Source organism: Ovis canadensis, chromosome 7, assembly GCF_042477335.2.
Source record: "Ovis canadensis isolate MfBH-ARS-UI-01 breed Bighorn chromosome 7, ARS-UI_OviCan_v2, whole genome shotgun sequence".
NCBI classification, from domain to species: Eukaryota; Metazoa; Chordata; class Mammalia; order Artiodactyla; family Bovidae; genus Ovis; species Ovis canadensis.
This window is the reverse complement of record NC_091251.1, coordinates 68,202,442-68,224,755: the sequence shown is the minus strand read 5'-3', so window position 1 is coordinate 68,224,755 and position 22,314 is coordinate 68,202,442. Positions and strand designations below refer to the sequence as shown.

Below are 22,314 nucleotides of genomic sequence, written 5' to 3'. Positions count from 1 at the left end.
GTTGTCCAGGTAGGAAATCCTGACTCGGGGCATGGTGCCAGCAGTGAAGAGCAATCAACAAATTCAGCGTGCAGTTTGGTGGATGTTGGTTACAGCCTCTGAGGAATGAAGGGTAACTTCCAAAGTTGGTTTGAGTACTCCAGTGGGCAAGTGCACAGAGGTGTCATTTACTGAGTTAAAGGCTGGAAGGAAGGATAATACTACAGAGAAAAATCAAGTTACCTTCACACGCCATGATCTCCAACCAAACTTCCTTATTCAGAGCCACATTTTCCTAGCTCCTTGACTATTCGAAAATAACAGCTCTCTACTTAAAATGCTCTTCTTCCTCCCTTTTCCTCCACCAATGACTACAGCAACCTCTCAAAAGTGCCTCTAAAATTCCCGACTACTACCCATCCCATTTATCCCCTAGACTGAATAAATGTATTCCTCTAGACTTCCCAGAACGTTATCTCTACTTCTCTTAAGGAATGTTAATACTTCTACCTTGTATTAACTTTTGGAGAAGGAAATGGCAACCCACTCCAGTATCCTCGCCTGGAGAATCCCATGGACAACAGCCTGGTGGGCTCCAGTCCATGGGGTCGCAGAGTCGGACATGATTGAGCGACTCACACACACACACACACACACATATTAAAAAAAAAAAAAGTTGACCCTTAAACAACAGGGGTTTGAACTGCACAGGACCAGTTCTAGATGGAATTTTTCACTAAATATGTACTACACTACTACACACACGAGGTTGGTTGAATCCGTGGATGTATAACAACGGATAAGGGCGGCAGAGTGTAAAGTTATATACAAATTTTCAGCCAACCCCAGAGTTGGTGGTAAAGTGTGTGTACATACAATTTCTCAGGTTGTCTCCTAAACCTTCCTGACAGTACTGTACTTGAGTGTTTTATACATGAGGTAGAAAAGACTCAATCTGCAAATATTTCATGTTAATCTTAATTACAAAGTCTCTACCAATATAAATTAGACTGCCAGGAACTCATAAACCAACATTATTTAAACTGAAACAAAATTTAAGACTATAATAGTCAAATTCTTTCTGAATATCATAGTAGCTGAAATCTAAAGGGATCAACTTCAGAAAATATACCAAAAAACCATGTAACACTTAAATGAGACAAAAACGGCAAATAAAATCAATAGATACTAGGTAGACATTTATTTTTTGTGTATTTTACAAGTTTAACTTTGGAAGGGCTACTTGACAAATTTCAGCATTAACTGCCAACTCTATAGACATGTTCAACAAAAAAAGGCATTTACTTTTGGCCCTTTTAATACAGGCAAGTGTCCTATTGCATCACAAATAAGAGATGCTGTAAAAGATCTGAGGGCATATTAAAGAAATTGGATTTTTCTTCCAAATGCTGTTTAGTTGATAAATAACATAATACAAACATAATGGTGTGACCCATCAGTGATTTCCAGAATAAAACCCATAGGCCCACCTACTTTAAAAGGCAGGAACTAGTGAAAGTTATTAAAATCAGCATTTTTATCCTTAATTATCAATCCCAGTTTTACAAGGTGTGGTGTGGTGTGTCAGGGGGAGAAGGGATAAGGTGGGAGAAGGGACATGGGGGAAGGCTGGCAGTGCATGCTGAATTGCAGAATTAGGACAGTGGCTCAAAGCTGTCACTTCCAGATGAGGATAGTGTTTCAGAAAATTCTAAGTGGGTCTACAGTTGCGGTATATTGGGGAGAATATCAAAGGACTGATAATTTATCAAACCTAAACATTTTACTGAATGCCATCAGGGGGCTTAAGAGATAGGCAGGGATGGGAACGGGGGAGAAGTGAAGGAAAATGAGGTGGAGAAGGAAAATGAGGTGGAGAAGGAAAATGAGGTGGAAAAGGAAAATGAAAAATGAAGAAATGTGTCTGAATGTTGGGGAAACGTGGAAAGGCCACCAGAGAAACTCTTTGCTGCCACTCAGACATGCCCTTCCTACAGGATACCTGCCCCTGAATCACCAGAGTTTGGGGCACAATTCAAGTAGCACTCACATTTCAGTGTTGATGAGACTTCACTAATTTGGACTGAGAAAGAATACCTGTCTGATTTAGTAAAAAGTATCAATAAACATTTAGAGGTATAGTTCTGTTACATCAAATAAAACAAGGAACAAATTCCAAGCTAAGTAAGGACAAATACAGGCCTTGATGAACAGTTAAAACGTTTTTTTTAGGTGAGCAGCACAAGAATATTGAGTAACTTGTAAAGAGACTGCAAACATGCTCCTTCCAGTTCATCAAAACAATCCAACAATTCTTACTATCCCAACATGCCAATAACTAGAATTGTTTTACTCAGATATAGTCTTTAAAAATGAAATGTTTCTAAGAACTGTACAATCAAACAGGAGCTACTGGACATGAAACAGGTAATTTATTTTAGCCGGTTTTCATGAAGTATTTTTCTCCGACTTGTTTATGCCAACATACATTTACAATAAGGACAATGATTTAAATTGGCCATTTCTCAAACCACAATTCTGAAACCATAAAAATGTTTGATGGAGCCCATCTTATTCAAAAATCTTCACTCAAGAAATGGTGAAACAGCCTGCAACTATACCTTCAATAAACTGAGCTAAGAAGCAGAACAGAAATATAAAAATGTATAACCTCTATCCCAAGCACCAATAATGGAGACTAAGTAATTACTTAAACCTACAAGTCCTACATGACCGCTCTCCTGATGGAAAATCCTGAGATTTCAATCATTGTGACTTTACAGAAGGCAGGCTGGTTTAATGAGGGAACTTACTTTTAATAAAAAGACAACAATATTTTATTTTGGGCACTTACTCAGTATTTCACAGATCCTCAACAAGTTTTGAGGTAGGTTAATATTAGTATTTATTTTACAAACTAAAACTCAGGCAGAGATTATATCACTTATTGCAAACCATAGCAGGAGTCCTACTATAACCAAGAACAACATGGTTTTTCAGATTAATCTGATGTGTGTGAATTTAACAGTGACAGCTTCCAAGTAGTCATTAAAAACAAAACCCAAACCCCACTAGAGATTACAGAAATTCTACTTTGGGTATTTTGTAATTCATAAATCAATCCTATAATGATTATACATGCTTTTGAATAACCTACTTACTCTCATTACAAATCTATTTATGTATAACTGATCCTTATAATTGAAGAAGGAAATGGCAACCCACTCCAGTACTCTTGCCTGGAAAATCCTATGGACAGAGGAGACTGACAGGCTATAGTCCACGGGGTCGTAAGAGTTGGACACAACTTAGCGACTAAAACTAAAACCACCAATCCTTATAGTAACAAATTAGCACATTATTGATTTTGTTGTTCTCTTCTTTTGGGGTGGGTGGAGCAGGAAGATAGTCAGCAAGCTTTCCTCAGAGTGCTAGGCAGCCTTTAGGTGCAGGTGCCATGCTCTACGCACCATCTATGGTGATTTGGGATTAAAGGAAAGCAAGTATCTAATGAAGCCAAGATCCAGAAAAGATGCCTGGACTCAAAAGAGGTGGAGGCCCTGCACAAGTCAAAGGAGAAAAAAAGCACTATCATCTCAGGCTACAGATCCTCTGCATCATGCTACATCACAACTTATGGGAAGAGCTCTTAAAAGACCAGTAGATTTGTCCCAGCAGTCTGTTAATTAAAGTTCTTACTAACTAGACAAACCACACATACAATTAAATTTACATTTTATTAAAATGACATCTATAGAAGCAAAATATCTAAATACATATTATCTGTTCCACCTATCATGTAAATTGCTCTAACTGTCACAAGTCTTAGCTTATTATTACTACTTAAAATTCAGCTCATCCTGACTAGATTCCTGGGCCAATCTTCTCAAATACTTGTTTTATTATAAATTTCCTTTTATTTAAACAACTGTCAGTTAGTAATAATACAGGATTAAGAGTGGTTAACAACTGAGAAATTATAAGGAAAATGTAATTATTGGGTTAGAAAATACAGCATTCAGCAGAGCAAATTTCAAGAGTGAACATACAGACACTTATGTTTCTGAAAAGGCTGAATCGCACAGCCCAACACAATGTGAGTCAAAGAAGCAAAAAAAAGAAGGGAGGGGCCACAAGAGGCGAAGTATTTTATTCTAGTGTCCCCTAAATTGACTGTGGAAGTAAAAAGTTTCTACATTAAAAAAGTTTATATAAATTATATGAATAGTAATTTTCATAAAAGTCAAAATGAAACGTTCTGCATAGGACAAAAGATATGCCTAAGCAACATACCATATTTGCACAAGGCCACTGAATGTCATGGGTACTACTAACAAATGAAAAAGCTTAAGTCTATGGCAGACTGAGCAAAGATTTCAGTTTGGTATTCTATAACCCCAAGACTATAAACCACTCTTACTATACAAAAGCTCTAATGACATACAGAGTTTTTTGTAGGAACTCTTGTGCTTCTGGTTGGCACATTATCTACTCTTTAATATGTGAAAGTAATACAGACAGTTGTGAGAGGCTGTGCAAAACTATTGTATTTACAAAAATGGCACAAAAGTGAATTCAACAGTCGATGCACATGCACACTTCATTCACATCTTCAATGACAAAAGGTATTCTGAACACTATAGAACTGAACAAGAACACTAGCTTCAACAGCAGCTGTTAAGCAATAGAGTCACGTAAGTTACACCAGAATGGGCAAATATTGCCCAAGTAAAGTTCTATTGTTAAAGCTGAAACAGATTTAAGGCCATTCACGTTCAAGCACAGGATACAAATCTTTTGGAGCCCCATTTATTTGTGTTTGAAATATGTGACCTTTCTTATAACTTGTGGTCTTAAACTTCTGTTTTACAAAACCCAAAAGGAAAATCCAGAAGAAACCAACAGTAGAGGTTATATCAAATAAGGATAACATACAAAGCTATAGTTAAGATGAATTAAAGAAAGCCAACATTAAAACTGCAAAACTTGTTAGTTACTTGTTGGATCCAGCCCTACACTAGAAGTTAGGTAATATATACAATTATTTTCAAGTAGATTACTTTATGTTGCTCTAACATGTTCTTTTCATCAGTGCACTGTTAAACGAATCAAAAACTCTACACATGTATATTCCCTTAAAATAGCAGCACACACTACCGCTACCTGCAAAGCCATCACTCTCAAATGACATAGGGAGTAAAAGGAAATAAAAAGCAGAGGAGTAACATATTAAGGAGAAATAATGGGAATTAGAAGATTCATGCAGTTCAGCTCTTTTTAATCAGCCAGCCAGTTTGCTAGCAACAAGAGATGGTTTCCGTTGAGGAAGGTCCTGTGGAGTGGGAATGTGGTCACCAGTGACCTCTGTCTTATCCGGGGTTGCAGTAGGAAGTTGCTTGTTCTTCATTTTTGCTTTAGCCATGTTGTAATCCCCAGAATCAAAATATTTTTGCTACAAGAGAAAAAAAGAAGAATTCAGACTAGAGTTTAAGAAGTTTTTATGCAATTACACTCATTTAAGATATAAATGTGACTCTATACTGTCAATATAAAACAAGCCTAAAGTTTAGAAAAAAAGCAAACATCAATTATGTGAAATAGTTATGTCTCTACAGTGAATTTTATCTCAAGTCAGTAAGTGAGAAGTCAGGCAAGAATACCTTCTTCAGAATTACTTACATCATTCTAGTTCCAGTATGGAACCCTCAAGATTAACATCAACTTCCAAATCAATCTATTGGGAGTGAATAGCCCTTGACTTTAGAGTGGGAGGCAAGCCTTTCATTTACTAATGTAAACACCTAGGTTAAATTCCTATTTAAATGATTTTGGGGAAAAACACACACATACTCACTAACTTGTGTTTGGGATGTGCCACCCACCTTCAATCAAGCTTACAATTATGAAAACTATTCATAGATGCTGGTACTCTGGCAACTAAGATGAAATTTTCTGTAAGGATTTAAACCATTTACTTGAATTAAAGCAGTTCACTAAAATTAAAGGTTCAAATATAAATGCTAGGGTAATAGAAGAAATAAACTGAATAGAAATTATCATTTAAAATACATAACCCTATTCTATACCATTTTTCACCTAAGCCACTAAGTATAACAATTACTCTTTTTAGTTGGAGAGATGAATAGGTAAACACCATACCCTTTTATCACTGAAACAGAAATTCTGGACTAAAGATCAACCTTAATATAGCTAATCTACATAAACTGGTCTGTTCCAAAGTAAAAACAGGTGAATTTGCCAGGTTCCTACTTTTCACCTATCGTGTTTAGCCTGCCTTTAATGAATGCCTGCTATACTACACAAGGCACTATGTGAATCATGAAAAGAGATACAAAAATGGACAAAAGCCACCTGAATCCACTATTATACTGTCTTAAATACTCAAGATGCTGTGGTTACTCAGAGCCCACAGCATAGGCAAGAATAATAATCCAGATATGAGATGAGGACCTGGACAAAGGGCGAAGGGGGGGAAATATAAATACTCTTTTTGAGATTTTAGAGATAACTCGGGTGGTAAATGGAGGAAATAGGAAATCACAGCTTAGTTTAAGGTTGTTCAGTGGCCTAAAAAAAGGTCTCATCAGCTGCCTTCCTCCAGGGACTATTCTTTTATAAGCACCTAACGTTAGGCCAAGAGACAAAGAGTAGGAAACTTGGACCAGGAAGATTTGCTGCAGCTTCATTTCTGTATGTTTTAAAATGAGTGTACTGTGGGGGGAGGGGTAAATTGTGAGACTGGGACTGATAATAGTATATACATTACTATAGAATAGATAACTAACAAATAAGAACCTGCTGTATAGCACAAGGCACTCCACTTAATACTCTGTAATGGCCTAAATGAGAAAAGAATCTAAAAAAACAAAAAGAAAAGTGGATATAGCTATATGTGTAATTCACTTTGCTGTACACATGAAACTAACACAGCATTATAAATCAACAATACTCCAATAAAAATTAAAAATATAATAAAATGAATAGTGAAAAAAAAAAAGAATCCCAGAATTTCTGATGTACTATATATTACATTAGTGAGCTACTTCTTAAGTTTAGTAGCCTCTAAAAGAGAAAGCAGCCTGCCAAATTTTTTAGAATCAAAAGCACAAAATGAGAAATTTAACACACAGTGCAAATTTTAGGCAGATTTTCTCCAATGTAGTAAAGTCAGTTTCTAACAATAGCTATTCTAGGTGGCTCAGATGGTAAACCATCTATCTACAATGTGGGAGACCCAGGTTCAATCCCTGGGTTGGGAGGATCCCTGGAGAAGGAAATGGCAGCCCACTCCAGTACTATTATTGCCTGGAAAATTCCATGGATGGTGTAGCATGGTAGCCTACAGTCCATGGGGTCACAAAGAGTTGGACAAGACTGAGTGACTCCACTTCTACTTATAGTAACCAAAGATTCATCGTAAGAGGCTCTCACTTAACTGATTAGGCTACTCTGCTTGAGGTAAAGGAATTAAATTTATGTAATATGGCTAGAAAAAAACTAAAATCAATCAAAGTTTTTCATGTGGGAAAAGAAACAGTTCAAGATGGCAACGTCATGTCTTTAACAATTTTTAAATTTTGCTGTTAAGTGGGGGGAAAAAAACCCCAACATACTCTGTATCATCTTACTTTTTAAGAGCCTTCTCCCACTCTCAATTTAAGGGCCATACTTACAACCATATTTATAACTGCACTGGCACGAACGGATCACCTAAGTGACAGTGTTTACCTTTAAGGTCATGTTTCTTAACACTGGATCCTCAGTTTTGGGGGACCTCTAAATTCCACAAACATAAAAAACATGGGACAGACTGCTGCTTGATATCCCTCACATCTCATATTGTTTAAAGCCTAAAAATAGGTATCTGAGTAACACGGAGTACATAAAACAGAAAGAAACTTAATATAAATGATATGCAACTGACCTTCTCAAATGAGTGAGAAACTGGTTAAAGATACTAGGACAATCTGCAAGTTTGCCATTACAACAGAAGAAAACTAAAATCATGTGACCAGATATTTTTTTGAAAAATAAAAATCTTTTAACATAGTAAGAAATGATATAGTTGAATATAAGATTTGACTTCTCTAAAAGTGCTTATTCACTGACATTTTGGTAAAATACAAAATTTTTCAAGAGCTCCCAGCTCAAATTCTACATAATTATTTCTTGATTTAAGTGCCATTTTCTTACTGACAATTATTTACATCTATAACACCAACTCCAAGATACAATGTATATAAATTCTAACTTGAAAATACTTAAAAGTCATAAATAGTTGAAGCTAGAGAAAAATGACAAAGACAACAGCCTGACTGTGGAAGAAAGCCTGCTGGTATAAGCTGTGGTGGAAAATAGCAAAAGAAAATAGAGCTCCCTAAACACTAATAATCAGTTAAACCCTAAATTCAAATAGTAATTTAACAATCAAAGATTATTATATAATTCATATTAAAACCAAATCTGGTGGTATCATTTCAAAATGAGACTTGGCACAAATACATTTTACATAGAATGTAGAACATGTCTCCCATTCTGCTTTTTTCTATGTATCCCCTATATTATGGTCTTTATAATTATACTTTTTAAAATTACAGTTACTAATACAAAGAAATAATTGTTCTAATTTACATTTCATTTATTTTTATCCTGTATAAACACTTTTTTCTGTGTTTTAATAACTACTTCCTCTGTTAAAATCCTTTATCTAGGGCATCTTAATGTTTTTCTTGTATATTTGAAAAACTATTTTATATGTTACAAATACTATCATTTTTGTAATGATTTTCCCATCAAATTACTTTTCACAGAATAAGGATTTTAATTTTAAATTGTTATAATTCTTCCTTGTCATCCTATTTTTCAAAGCTGTGAATGGCATTCTTTCATGCTATATAAAAATGCCACTGTATATTGTGCCACTTTTAAACTTTTAAAATTTTCTTTTCTTAGAAAGACAATTAGTGTGTGGTATTACTTATATGTAGAATTAAAATAATCAAACTCACAGAAAACAGAGTAGAACAGTGGTTGCCAGTGGATGAATGCTAGGGGAAATGGGGAAATTTAACTGTTAATGGGTGCAAACTTTTAATTATAACATGAATAAGTTCCAGGGATCTAAAAAAATGGACAACATGGTTCACTCCAGTTAACAATATTGGATTATATACTTGAGAGCAGAGCTTTAATGTTCTCACCGTAACAAGAAGAAAATGGTAATTATGTGAGGTAAAAGATGTGTTAGTTAACCTCACTATGTTAAGTATTTCATGGTATGTATATGTATCAAATTATCACACTATACTGTTAACTTACATAATGTTACATATCAATTATAACTCAATAAAGCCAGAAAAGATATTCTCTTGCAATTTGATTTGAGAAAATAATCCACATATAACTAGATTTCAACATGTAAGTGCACACACACATATCTGGTAGTAAGGTACAGAGGTATAAATACAGGCACCCATTTCACAGCCTCTTTCAGCACAGAGTTCACAGGGTGTAAACAGCTGAAGATTTACATGTGAGCACTTACCCCTTTCTGCAATCGTTTCCTTAAAAAATCGGAACCTCCAGGCTTTTGTCCCAGATGAGGATACCTTGCTTTTAATTTTGCTTCTTCAGCTTTCTCTGGACTAGTCACTTTATCTTCCATTTCCTGAAATAATTTTAAATAAATTACTTCTGTATCACAATTCAGTTATTTTAGATAATTCCACCTTTTAAATATCTGGATTCTGACTTTTGTTGTCGAATGCCAAATAATGCAGCATCTGACTAAGAAACCAAGCACAGAGGCTTTAAAAATCTGCCTTGTTTTTCAAATGATCCATGTGATAGTTCTATTATAGCTGTGATGCACCCCACACACTGGATAAAAATACCAAGATAGCTCAGCTCTGAAGTCTTGCTTGCCATTACTTTCCGGTCATGTATAATACATTTATAGTTATTCACCTTCTATGGAATGCAGCAGCTCTCTGCCCATATTTAGAGAACTACCTTAATAATGTTAAAATTTAAAAAATCTTTTTGACCTCGTGTTTATTCAAAATCATGTTTAATTGGAAGCTCTGAGATTTTTTAGTAGAAATTAACAGCAGCTTACTTATCTGATACATTTTCCTTGAATAACTCAATGCATAAGACCCTGTTATTTTTAAAGGAGAGAAACACCATCTGTCAATCCTTAGATTCTACTGCCTAATTTCTCCCCATATTTAATGGCAAGCACTGTTCACGCCAAAGATCCTATTCTTTAATGTACTGAAAATGTGTTTTCTGTTCAAGGACTATCAATATTTTAAAGACTATTCACTTTTAACACTAGTTGAGATATAGCCTTCTTTTTTCCAGAGAATGATACATTTGTTTTTTGTTTTTGTCCATGCCACACAGCATGTGGGATCTTAGTTCCCCACCAGGGATAGAACCCTTGACCCGAGAGGTGGAACCATGAAGTCTTAACCACTGGACTGTTGGGGCAATCCCCTGAAATGGTATTTTACAAGAAAGCAGTGTTTACCACTTCATGGCAAGTACTGCAGAAGAAAGAATGAACAAAAATAGCGCTGCCTAGATAGGGGAGGCTGGGCAATGGCAAGGTACACTTTCTAGCTAATGGACTCATTTCTGCCCACCAGCTCAGCAAAATCACACACCTCTGTATATCCTGATTCTTCTAGGCTATTTATGCAGTAAAAAAGCAGAAAAACTATCCATAAATATGCCAAGCCTACTGATCTTATAAAACAGCAAGTAATCATATTAATCTAGGAACTGAAGAAACAACTTCATGTAATCTTTGCATATAACTTCCTTAAAAGTATATTCATGCATGTTTTATAATCAAGTTTATAGATGGTCAATATTTTTTTTCACCTGAGACAACTTCCTCATGCACTGTTACCTCTTCTCATTTTTAGTCTTAAGAGGATTTTGAGAATACAGCTGCTGCTGTCAAATATATCCTTTCTCTGGGGCTTCTTTTACATGTAAGCTTCCTTCTGTTTCAAGTGTTCTATTCCCTTGAAGCTGCCACTTCATGCATCTACATGTTTTGATTTTCATTCCTTTTACAGAGGTCACATCATTCATTCACTTGATGTATGTGTGCCCAGCCAGAGACTCAAAATAGTATCAGTGATTCTGCCAGTCATTCTATTCAAAAAGGGTAGCTCAAGTGTGAGATGTGTGATGTAAACCTGCTATTCCTATGAGAGTCTCAATGCCAGACTATGTCTCTTTCTGAGGTAAGCATATCAACATACTGTTTATCATTCTAGTGTTTCAAAACTCAGCCCATACAAAAGGAGTCAACTACCTCAGCTGGCAATCAGCTGAAAAACCAGCTGAACCATCTGTTCAAACACTAGACAAAAAAGTGACTATCACTTGACCTGAAAATTGACGTGGGGCTATCTTCAATGTGATCATGACTCTACCAGTATTATTTAAGGGTGATTTAACAAAGCCTTCTTCAGCGATCAATGCAAAGAAATAGAGGAAAAGAACAGAATGGGAAAGACTAGAGATCTCTTCAAGAAAATTAGAGATACCAAGGGAACATTTCATGCAAAGACGGGCTCGATAAAGGACAGAAACTGTATGCACCTAACAGAAGCAAAAGATATTAAGAAGAGGTGGCAAGAATACACAGAAGAACTGTACAAAAAAGGTCTTCACGACCCGGATAAACACAATGGTGTGATCACTAATCTAGAGCCAGACACCCTGGAATGTGAAGTCAAGTGGGCCTTAGAAAGCATCACTACGAACAAAGCTAGTGGAGGTGATGGAATTCCAGTTGAGCTATTTCAAATCCTGAAAGATGCTGCTCTGAAAGTGCTGCACTCAATATGCCAGCAAATTTGGAAAACTCAGCAGTGGCCACCGGACTGGAAAAGGTCAGTTTTCATTCCAATCCCAAAGAAAGGCAATGCCAAAGAATGCTCAAACTACCGGACAACTGCATTCATCTCATATGCTAGTAAAGTAATGCTCAAAATTCTCCAAGCCAGGCTTCAGCAATACGTGAACCGCGAACTTCCAGATGTTCAAGCTGGTTTTAAAAAAGGCAGAGGAACCAGAGATCAAATTGCCAACATCCGCTGGATCATGGAAAAAGCAAGAGAGTTCCAGAAAAACATCTATTTCTGCTTTATTGACTATGCCAAAGCCTTTGACTGTGTGGATCACAATAAACTGTGGAAAATTCTCAAAGAGGTGGGAATACCAGACCACGTGACCTGCCTCTTGAGAAATCTGTATGCAGTTCAGGAAGCAACAGTTAGAACTGGACATGGAACAACAGACTGGTTCCAAATAGGAAAATGAGTACATCAAGGCTGTATATTGTCATCCTGCTTATTTAACTTCTATGCAGAGTACATCATGAGAAACGCTGGATTGGAAGAAACACAAGCTGGAGTCAAGATTGCCGGCAGAAATATCAATAACCTCATATATGCAGATGCTACCACCCTTATGGCAGAAAGTGAAGAGGAACTAAAAAGCCTCTTGATGAAAGTGAAGAGGAGAGTGAAAAAGTTGGCTTAAAGCTCAACATTCAGAAAACGAAGATCATGGCATCTGGTCCCATCACTTCATGGGAAATAGATGGGGAAACAGTGTCAGACTTTATTTTTTGGGGCTCCAAAATCACTGCAGATGGTGACTGCAGCCATGAAATTAAAAGATGCTTACTCCTTGGGAGAAAAGTTATGACCAACCTAGATAGCATATTCAAAAGCAGAGACATTACTTTGCCGACTAAGGTCCGTCTAGTCAAGGCTATGGTTCTTCCAGTAGTTATGTATGGATGTGAGAGTTGGACTGTGAAGAAGGCTGAGTGCCGAAGAATTGATGGTTTTGAACTGTGGTGTTGGAGAAGATTCTTGAGAGTCCCTTGGACTGCAAGGAGATCCAACCAGTCCATTCTGAAGGAGATCAGCCCTGGGATTTCTTTGGAAGGAATGCTTCTAAAGCTGAAGCTCCAGTACTTTGGCCACCTCATGCGCAGAGTTGACTCATTGGAAAAGATTCTGATGCTGGGAGGGATTGGGGGCAGGAGGAGAAGGGGACAACAGAGGATGAGATGGCTGGATGGCATCACTGACTCGATGGACGTGAGTCTGAGTGAACTCCGGGAGTTGGTGATGGACAGGGAGGCCTGGCGTGCTGCGATTCATGGGGTAAAGAGTCAGACACGACTGAGCGACTGAAATGAACTGAACTTAGTTATATGGATTTTTGCCTTATCATTAGATAAGCTGGAGACATTAATTAAGTATAACAGAGTAGTCACCACAGAGGCTTCACTTCGCTATTATGGCCCCAAGGTATTCACAGTGGTTAATTCAGAAGTGGACTTGGGAGGGACCTACTCTAGGGGTCCACTGTACAATGGCTTTTTAGATAGGCTGAAGCTAAATTTGGAAACTGGTTGAAAAGGACTCTAACCTGATTACAGCCTGACCACCTTCAAATTAAAGGATGTTAATAGAATCCTACATTTCCACTAAAACCATCCAGCTTTCTTGGGCCTGGGAAATGAGAGCTCTCCACTTATTTATCAGTTCTCTGTATCTAAGAAATATTCTTTAACTTTCCCTAGTTTCCAGTGTTTATTCAGGTTTCCCCATTTTATACACACGGGAAAAAAGTTGTATACAATATGCCATTTTATCTGGCATTCCCTTATTTTAATAAGAATACATTTATGCATATATTTATATATAATATCCAATTAAATGAAACAGCTCAATTAAGTCAAAACAGTTTACTACTGAAAAATACTTTGGGCAAAATAGCACCTACAGCTCAAAATATTTAGATTTACAATAAATCTGTGATGTGTCCTAGAAAAACAAAGCAATTCTTGAACTTTCTTTCCCAACTCACAGCACAATGGAAAGTACCTGCTAGCTGCAACTTTGTGGTTGGATTCAAAATTTCAGCTACATTTAATACCAAGAAGGTGCAAGATGTGACCAAAGTTACATTTTTAAAATGTAGTCAATACCAATCAAAACATCTACAATACTTTTAAAGGATCATACAGAAACATTCTTAAACCTTTGGCAGATGTAGACAGTTTCAGGGCTTATTAATAAGCAATTTCAAATGCTTGGATGTTCACCAATGTTTTGACATAGGTCCAGACTTGCTTGTGGAGAATTAATAACACATCTGGTAGTGGACTGTATCCATGGACACTGAGCCCACACTTACTCTTCTCTAAACACTCTTCTGAATCACAACAGAAGCCTGAAAGCACATTTCCCAGACTGAATTCCTTTAAGAGTCTGTCAGTGGCACCTATATCAGATTAAAAGGCATTTTCTTCCTGGTGATGCCACACACACGCAGACAGCAGCAGCTCCTGTGTGTTTTGCAGAAGGGCATTAAGCTCACAATCAGGGGCTATGGTAGCTGCTACATGAGATGGGGGCTCAAGGACACTGGGTTCGGAATACTGCTCACTCTCGCAGGGTCATTTTCCCTCTTTTGCAACTCTAACCTTGTAACTTAATCCCCTAAACCATATCCCTTTCTGTTTGATATACCCTCAGTGATTTCTGTTCTCCAGAGGAGGACACCAACTGATTAAAAAATCAGGTAAAATGAGCAATTTATTGAAATATCTCCTACAAAGTATTTGCGTAATATAAAAGACAGGAAATAATGCAAAGTATAGAAGAACTGGACATGGAACAACAGACTGGTTCTGAATCGGAAAAGGAGTACATCAAGGCCGTACATTGTCACCCTGCTTATTTAACTTATATGCAGAGTACATCATGAGAAATGCTGGACTGGAAGAAGCACAAGCTGGAATCAAGATTGCTGGGAGAAATATCAATAATCTCAGCTACGCAGATGCCACCACCCTTATGGCAGAAAGTGAAGAGGAACTAAAAAGCCTCTTGATGAAAGTGAAAGAGGAGAGTGAAAAAGTTGGCTTAAAGCTCAACATTCAGAAAACGAAGATCATGGCATCTGGTCCCATCACTTCATGGGAAATAGACGGAGAAACAGTGGAAACAGTGTCAGACTTTATTTTGGGGGGCTCCAAAATCACTGCAGATGGTGACTGTAGCCATGAAATTAAAAGACGCTCACTCCTTGGAAGAAAAGTTATGATCAACCTAGACAGCATATTGAAAAGCAGAGACATTACTTTGCCAACAAAGGTCCGTCTAGTCAAGGCTATGGTTTTTCCAGTGGTCATGCATGGATGTGAGAGTTGGACTGTGAAGAAAGCTGAGCGCCGAAGAGTTGATGGTTTTGAACTGTGGTGTTGGAGAAGACTCTTGAGAGTCCCTTGGACTGCAAGGAGATCCAACCAGTCCATTCTAAAGGAGATCAGCCCTGGGTATACTTTGGAAGGAATGATGCTGAAGCTGAAACTCCAGTACTTTGGCCACCTTATGCGAAGAGTTGACTCATTGCAAAAGACTCTGATGCTGGGAGGGATTGGGGGCAGGAGGAGAAGGGGACGACCGAGGATGAGATGGCTGGATGGCATCACTGACTCGATGGACGTGAGTCTGAGTGAACTCCGGGAGTTGGTGATGGACAGGGAGGCCTGGTGTGCTGTGATTCATGGGGTCGCAAAGAGTCAGAGACAACTGAGCAACTGAACTGAAGTGAACTGACAGAAGTATGTATGTAAATTGCCAATTATACCAAGTATGTATGGTAAACTGGCAAGTTAATTTAAGGCAATAAAACTGTTGTATAACTTTTGCTAGAACTATTACCAAAAAAAAAAAAAAAGTTGCCTTGCCTCCAGGATGGTCACGGCAGGGCTGTGGGTGACGGGGGTGTACACAGGGGTAACGGGGAGAAGTGACCTGACAGCCTAGTCCAGATGCCTGACTCTGATTCCTATGAAACCTCATCAACATCTGGAGCCTGGAGATGTCTGATGGGAATACTTCACTTCACAGTGATTTAAAATAAAAAAGCTGTAACAGAAATTAAAAGAATTGGGGCAATTTATCCTTACAATCATATTAAAAAACACAAAAGACACAAAATTTGGTGTGACTGCATTTCTAGACATCCTTCAAAGGAATTCTTGAGCATTTATTCCAGCTAGAATGAAAATACATCCTTCAAAAATTTTGAGATAAACAAGGAAATAGCAAACAAACTGGTATATATGCATATATACTGAGTCAGTTTTCTAATTTTCTCTAGCTTTATTGAGAAATAATTAACAGATTCATTTTTCTGATTTTAAGATCTTCATATGTGAGGCTAAAAAAGGTCAGAGTAAAAGTATATATGTTTTTAAAGTATTCTGTTTGTATCTCATTCAGAAAAAGATTTATGATACTAATTTTACAATTTGTTTAGTTAAGGATGCTTGATAAAATTTCAGGGGGAATAAATTTAATAACAGAACTAAAGTATAAAACTTCCAAATTAACAGTGGCGTAAAATGGAAGAAGAAAATCAATCAATTGAAAAAAAGAGGGGAGAACAAGAAAGGAGAAAAAAGACCAAAAAGCTTTATTAGGGATACAGAGGATCTAATGTTCATGCCTCTAATTTCAAAAAAGCATCAAAATATATAAATCAGTCAGATGATAGGGAGCAAATGACAAGCCTATCAGCATAGGAGATTTCAACACCTCTTCCTCATACAGACAGGTAAGAAAGACAAAGTAGCCAAGGTACAGACCACAATCTGACTACAATTCAGAAGTTAAAAGTCAATTATTTCAAAATTATTTCCCTGTCATTTGGAAACTAAAATACATTACTAAATAATTCATGGTTTAAAAAGGAATCATCGGAATAAAACAAATACTTGGAGCTCACTGATAATAAAAATTCTACACATACCAAAGTTGCAAACCACAAGTGTCTAAGGACTTAAAACTAAAACTCAATGAGCTAGGTCTAACTTAAGAAGTTAAGACAAAGAACAGAACCCAAAGAAAACAGGAGAAAATAAAAAACAGAAATTAATGAAATACAGATACAACAAAAAGAATCAACAGAGAGGAAATGACAAGCTTAACCAAGAATAAAGTATTCTTAAAAATTCAAATCTGGTTTCAAAACTTTATTCTCCAGGAAGCCTTTGTCCTTCACAGAAATTTTACTACTCTAAAGAAACATGCTAGAATGAGCTAAGTAGTTTCTATATGCTGATCATAGCTTTGGGGGGAGGGGCGGAAGAAGCATCATTAGAATTTTGAAACTTCCATTCTAACCTATGAACTAGGAAGGAGAAATCCAGGATATCGCAACAGATACATGCTTATGATGTACAAAAAACCAAAAATTTAAGAACAATATTTTAAATGACTGATAGTCTCTTGACAAGTAACATATGGCCCCAAATAACCCTTGTTACATGCTCTACAACTCGCAAGGGCCTAACGTTTACTAATGTGAGGCATTTACATTTTTGTGAACTACTCCACTGAAATACTTTAGCTATCCTTTCTATAAGTAGCAGGGACATAAGGTATAAACACACAAACATATGTATACACAAACATATATTCAAATAATTAAGGATTAGTTTATAGTCTGTCATGGAACTGACAGCACGTTTGAATGATTATTACCACTCTTTGGCCCTGAGCAGAGAAGTTACACAGCAACATCAGCAAATAAAAATCTGACCACTTTGAACAAATTCTCTATCTGCTCAACAGTATGTTCACTGATGCACTGATTAATGAAAGCCAACAAATCCTTTGGTATACTGTCAGGAAGGTACTAATACTCTTATCAACCTCTAAGGAAAAACTCTGTAGTTCTACCAAGTCCTTGCTGCTTGCCCAATGCCTGGCATTTAACAGATGCCCAATAAAAGTCTACTGAATGAACAAATACAATATATTCCAAATGGTTTTTAGAAGTTAAGAAACTTTTCAAAACTTTTCTGAGATTTACCTCTAGACTGCTAAGAATCAATGGCTGCACACAAACAGGAGTAGCAGGTTGTGCTCCTGAATGTATCTTGAGCCTTTTGCTTACCGAAGGTACTGTCAAAAACAGTCTCAGAAAATGCCAATATTAACCAGTTTTTTAAAAACTTGGAAAATGGGAAGGCAATTTATATTCACTCTTTAGTGATGACATAATGAAATAATTTAAACAGTATTTCTCTTCCTCTTTCACCACTCACAAAAGCACCACACATGCCTTTTATTTTTTTATTTTGGCCACACTGCTCTCGACATGCAGGATGATTCCTGGACCAGGGATTGAACCCGGGCCTCTACTGTGAAAGCTCGGAATCCTAACCACTAATCCACCAGGGAACTCCCTGGTTTTCTTTACAATTAACAAGAATCTTTTTTTTTTTTTTGGCAAGTGGAATCTTAGTTCCCTAACTAGGGATCAAACCCATGCCCCCTGCATTGGAAGCAGGCAGTCTTAATCACTGGACTGCCAGGGAAGTCGACCAGCATACCTTTTAACCTACTAAGAACATGATGAACATTATAATAGAAACTGTTTTCTAGAGAATCTGCTACTAAGATCTTCTTTTAAAAAATTAAAAGCCACTATATGTGTGCATGCTAAGTCACTCCAGTTGTCTCAGACTCTGTGCAAGCCTATTAACTGTAGCCTGCCAGGCTCCTCTGTCCATGGGATTCTTCAGGCAACAATACTGGAGTGGGTTGTCATGCTCTGATCCTGTGGATCTTTCCAACCCAGGGATCAAACCCTCGTCTCTTAGGTCTCCTGCAGTGGCAGGTGGGTTCTTTACCACTAGAGCCACCTGGGAAGCCCTAAAAGCCACTATATATATACACACACACACATATATATATACAGATGTATGAAAATATATATATATAAAAATTCCCCTACTTTCATTCAGATTTAACTGGGTCTAAGGTTTTTTATATTACCATGGTCTAGCCTCTCTTTTTTCTAACTGCAGTACTAGCAGTGCCACTTGTATAGGCACAGTGCTTTGACAATGTGTTCAACCAGAAAGTGTGGAGAAAAACTCATTTAACCAACATTTTCAGAACAATGCCAGAGGCTATGCTAGGGGCCATGGGAGAAAAGATAAATAAAGGAGGGGCCCAAGCTTAAGATGCTCACTACAGAATTACATGTTTTAAATCTCCACATCCCCCTTCTTACCCCCAGGATCAGACTGCATGCCTGTCTCAGCTTAATGTTACTCAAAGTGGATGACTGATGGATCCACGAGGTCTCTGCTAGTATGTTTTGTTTTCACGTCACTGATAATCTAAAGAACAATATAAGCATATCCTAGGGTATCTGAATTGCCATCTTACATTTAAGCACCTCTGTGGTACTTCTTTGTCAGAGCTTTCATTTACTACTCCATTTGTCCAGAATAATGAAAAAAGAATAGAGCTAAATTTAAAATGTAAATGAGGTACCTACGACTACACAGCCTACTCTTACAAAAGGAGAATTGAGGGATCATTTGGTCCAGGGGAGTGTTAACCTGCCAAACTCAAAAATCTCCTGCACTTTAACAACTGCTACCATATTCTCAATATATTAGAAATTCAGTTTCAGCAAAAACACATGCCACACTGAATCAATAATTCAGATTAGACAGTGACTCCATGCCAGGCTCATCTCTTCATTTTAATTTTTCAGAGGCAATAGGCTAACGTACCATAAAACTATAAAAATATTTTAGCTGACTTACTCTGGCTTTAATTGAAAGGTCAATTGGGTACACAGACAATAATCTAATTTTTTTTAGGTCATCTAACTATTCTTCCAAAGAGAAGAAACAGGTGATTTGGCCCACAGGAGCAGAGAAGTGACTCTGCACATTCTCCTCCTGTTTAGGGACGGGACCCATGCTACAGGCACTTAACAGCTACAGCCAAACCTTAATTCAAGAAGGGACATTATTATATTATTAACTCACACTGGAGTTAGTGACAACAGCCCTAAAACCGAGGACCTGAATTAAAATTTTAATGTAGATACAATAAGAAAACATTCAGGATAGCCTTAATCTTGTTAAGAGACATAATATTAGGCTGTCCCAAGTGAAAACATTTACAACGCAGAAATCAACACTCCACGCTTTAAGAACATACTAGCAAATCTCATAAAGGAAAATTACATAGCACATTACTGTACATCAGCAGTTGAAACTGGGGTTGATTTAGTGTTTAAGACAAGACAGCAGGGATATGGCTTGACCATTTTATTTGGATTCCTAAATCCTAAAGAAATAATGAACAACATGATAAATGATTGCAATCTTTATAGATATATATATATATGACATATATACTTCTCTTTATTTTCCCACAAGTTCAATTTTTATCAAAGTGTGAAAAATACCCAACAAACTTTTCATTGGACTATTCTCGAATAATGTAGTGACTTGGCCTATTATTTACACTGTCTCTTTTTTTCTCCAGTTACTTTACAAGTAATATCATAACAAAACCATCCAATTTAGGAAAAGTTAATATGGTAAAGAACACATGGAATGGGTTTAGAACACTAATCAAATTTCCAGCCTGATTAGGGACATGGCTGTAACCTTCAGCAGAAGTCCTTACAAAATTCAAGTATTAGACCAAATCCTATTTATGATAATGCCCTCTGAATCTCTAAATAATTACGGTGGAAGAAGCAAGCACCAGCCTACAAAAGTATAAAGCCTTTATGTTCGTAATTTGAATCACACAAATCCGTGGCACATTTCTCTACACCAGCAAGATATTACAAGTGAATTTACAAAATATCCCCATGTTTCCACACAAAAAAAGCGATCAACTAAATTGGTTAAAAAGAAAAAAATAAATTCCAATTTTTAGTTATATGCGAATCCCACTGGCTCACATTTCTAAGCACACGTTGCGCCAAAGCACTAAGTTACCCAGCGCACTTAAGCCTAACAACAACAGTATCAAGCAAGGACTTACTATTACTTTACAGATGCAAGAGTTCAGCAAACTGACCAAGGTTACATGGCCAACGATGACTGGATCTGAAATTCCAACCTAGGTCTAAGTCACCGCCCAAACAGGAGACACGCCTTTGAAGTGAAGAGCACGCAGACAATACAAGTAGTTGAAGTTAGTTATTCCAGGGAAAAACAAAGGTTCCTAGGTCAGCAGCCCATGGGAAACCTTACGCTCCACGTACAAGGTTCAAGGCTCTAACGAAAAGATGAGTGGTTAAGAAAACCCCGAGATACCGAGGCGTTAAAAGGCACATTTCAAACGCGGAGAATACTCAATTCGGCACCAGGCCGGCGCTAACTACCCGAGCTCTGCGGACCGCCGACCAAGGAGTGACGGGCCTGCCCACGGAGGAGGGGCGGCACACCCGCTCTGCACCGGCGCCGGGCTGGCTTCGGCCGCGCCCCTCGGCTCCAGGCAGGGCCAGGCCGCCGCCAGGCCAGGTTCCGGCAGCGACGGCTCCCTGGCCTGCTACGCGCGCACACTCACCTTCTGCTCCTCCGCGGAGGCTGCCTCGGGGACTTCCGCAGACATACTGCTCCCTCTATGGACGAGAGGCCGAGAAGAGAAGCGATTACCGGGTGGCCAAGGCCGCCCGACCACCGCGCCGTCGCAGGCCCGCCCGCTCCCGCCTCCCGCCAGCTCCCCGAGCGCCCGCCCGGGCCGCCTCCGCCCCCGAAAATGGCCGCCGCCTTATGACGACAGGCAGGCCCGGCGCGCACGGCGGGCGGCCACCACTGCGGCCCGCCGCCGCCCCGCCGTTTTTCCCGCGCCGCGCCCTCGCCTACCTTACTCCGCTTCTCCAGTTCTGCGACGCCCAAGCACTTCCTTCTTGCCTTCAAAGGTCGCGGCTCGCGCCTAACCTCACATCCGTCTGCCTAATGCTTCCTGGGAACTGTAGTTTAAACGTGTAACAGCCTCTCCCCGTCCCGCCTGCCTATTCTGGTCCCTTCCTTTGGATCCACTGCTACTGCTACTGCTAAGTCGCTTCAGTCGTGTCCGACTCTGTGCGACCCTATAGACGGAAGCCCACCAGGCTCCCCCGTCCCTGGGATTCTCCAGGCAAGAATACTGAAGTGGGTTGCCATTTCCTTCTCCAGTGCAGGAAAGTGACAAGTGAAAGTGAAGTTGTTCAGTCGTGTCCAACTCTTAGTGACCCCATGGACTGCAGCCCAGCAGGCTCCTCCGTCCATGGGATTTTCCAGGCAAGAGTACTGGAGTGGGGTGCCATTGCCTTCTCCGCCTTTGGATCCAAGAACCTGTCTATTTCCACTTCCCCAGACTCGCTGAGTCCTGGATTCCTCCTATCTCATTGCGCTGTGCCCACAAAGAATTTCGGGCGCCCCAA

General features: G+C 38.4%; 1 protein-coding gene across 8 annotated transcripts; it reads right to left on the bottom strand.

Moving 5' to 3' along the window:
* Positions 1-1,157: 1,157 nt before the first annotated feature.
* ARPP19 (cAMP regulated phosphoprotein 19) lies at positions 1,158-22,064 on the bottom strand. 8 transcript variants are annotated; one of them, XM_069596487.1, is made up of 5 exons: positions 21,755-21,834; positions 21,456-21,510; positions 9,545-9,667; positions 9,009-9,047; positions 1,158-5,431 (listed from the first exon to the last, which is right to left on the bottom strand). In XM_069596487.1, exons 2-5 carry the CDS (start codon positions 21,498-21,500, stop codon positions 5,261-5,263), a joined length of 378 nt encoding a protein of 125 aa, XP_069452588.1. In that variant the 5' UTR covers positions 21,501-21,510; positions 21,755-21,834; the 3' UTR covers positions 1,158-5,260. The 8 variants fall into 8 exon arrangements, with proteins under 8 accessions (XP_069452588.1, XP_069452589.1, XP_069452587.1 ...); XM_069596488.1 differs by lacking the exon at positions 9,009-9,047 and having other exon boundaries at positions 21,755-22,064; XM_069596486.1 differs by lacking the exon at positions 21,755-21,834 and having other exon boundaries at positions 21,456-21,748.
* Positions 22,065-22,314: the final 250 nt, after the last annotated feature.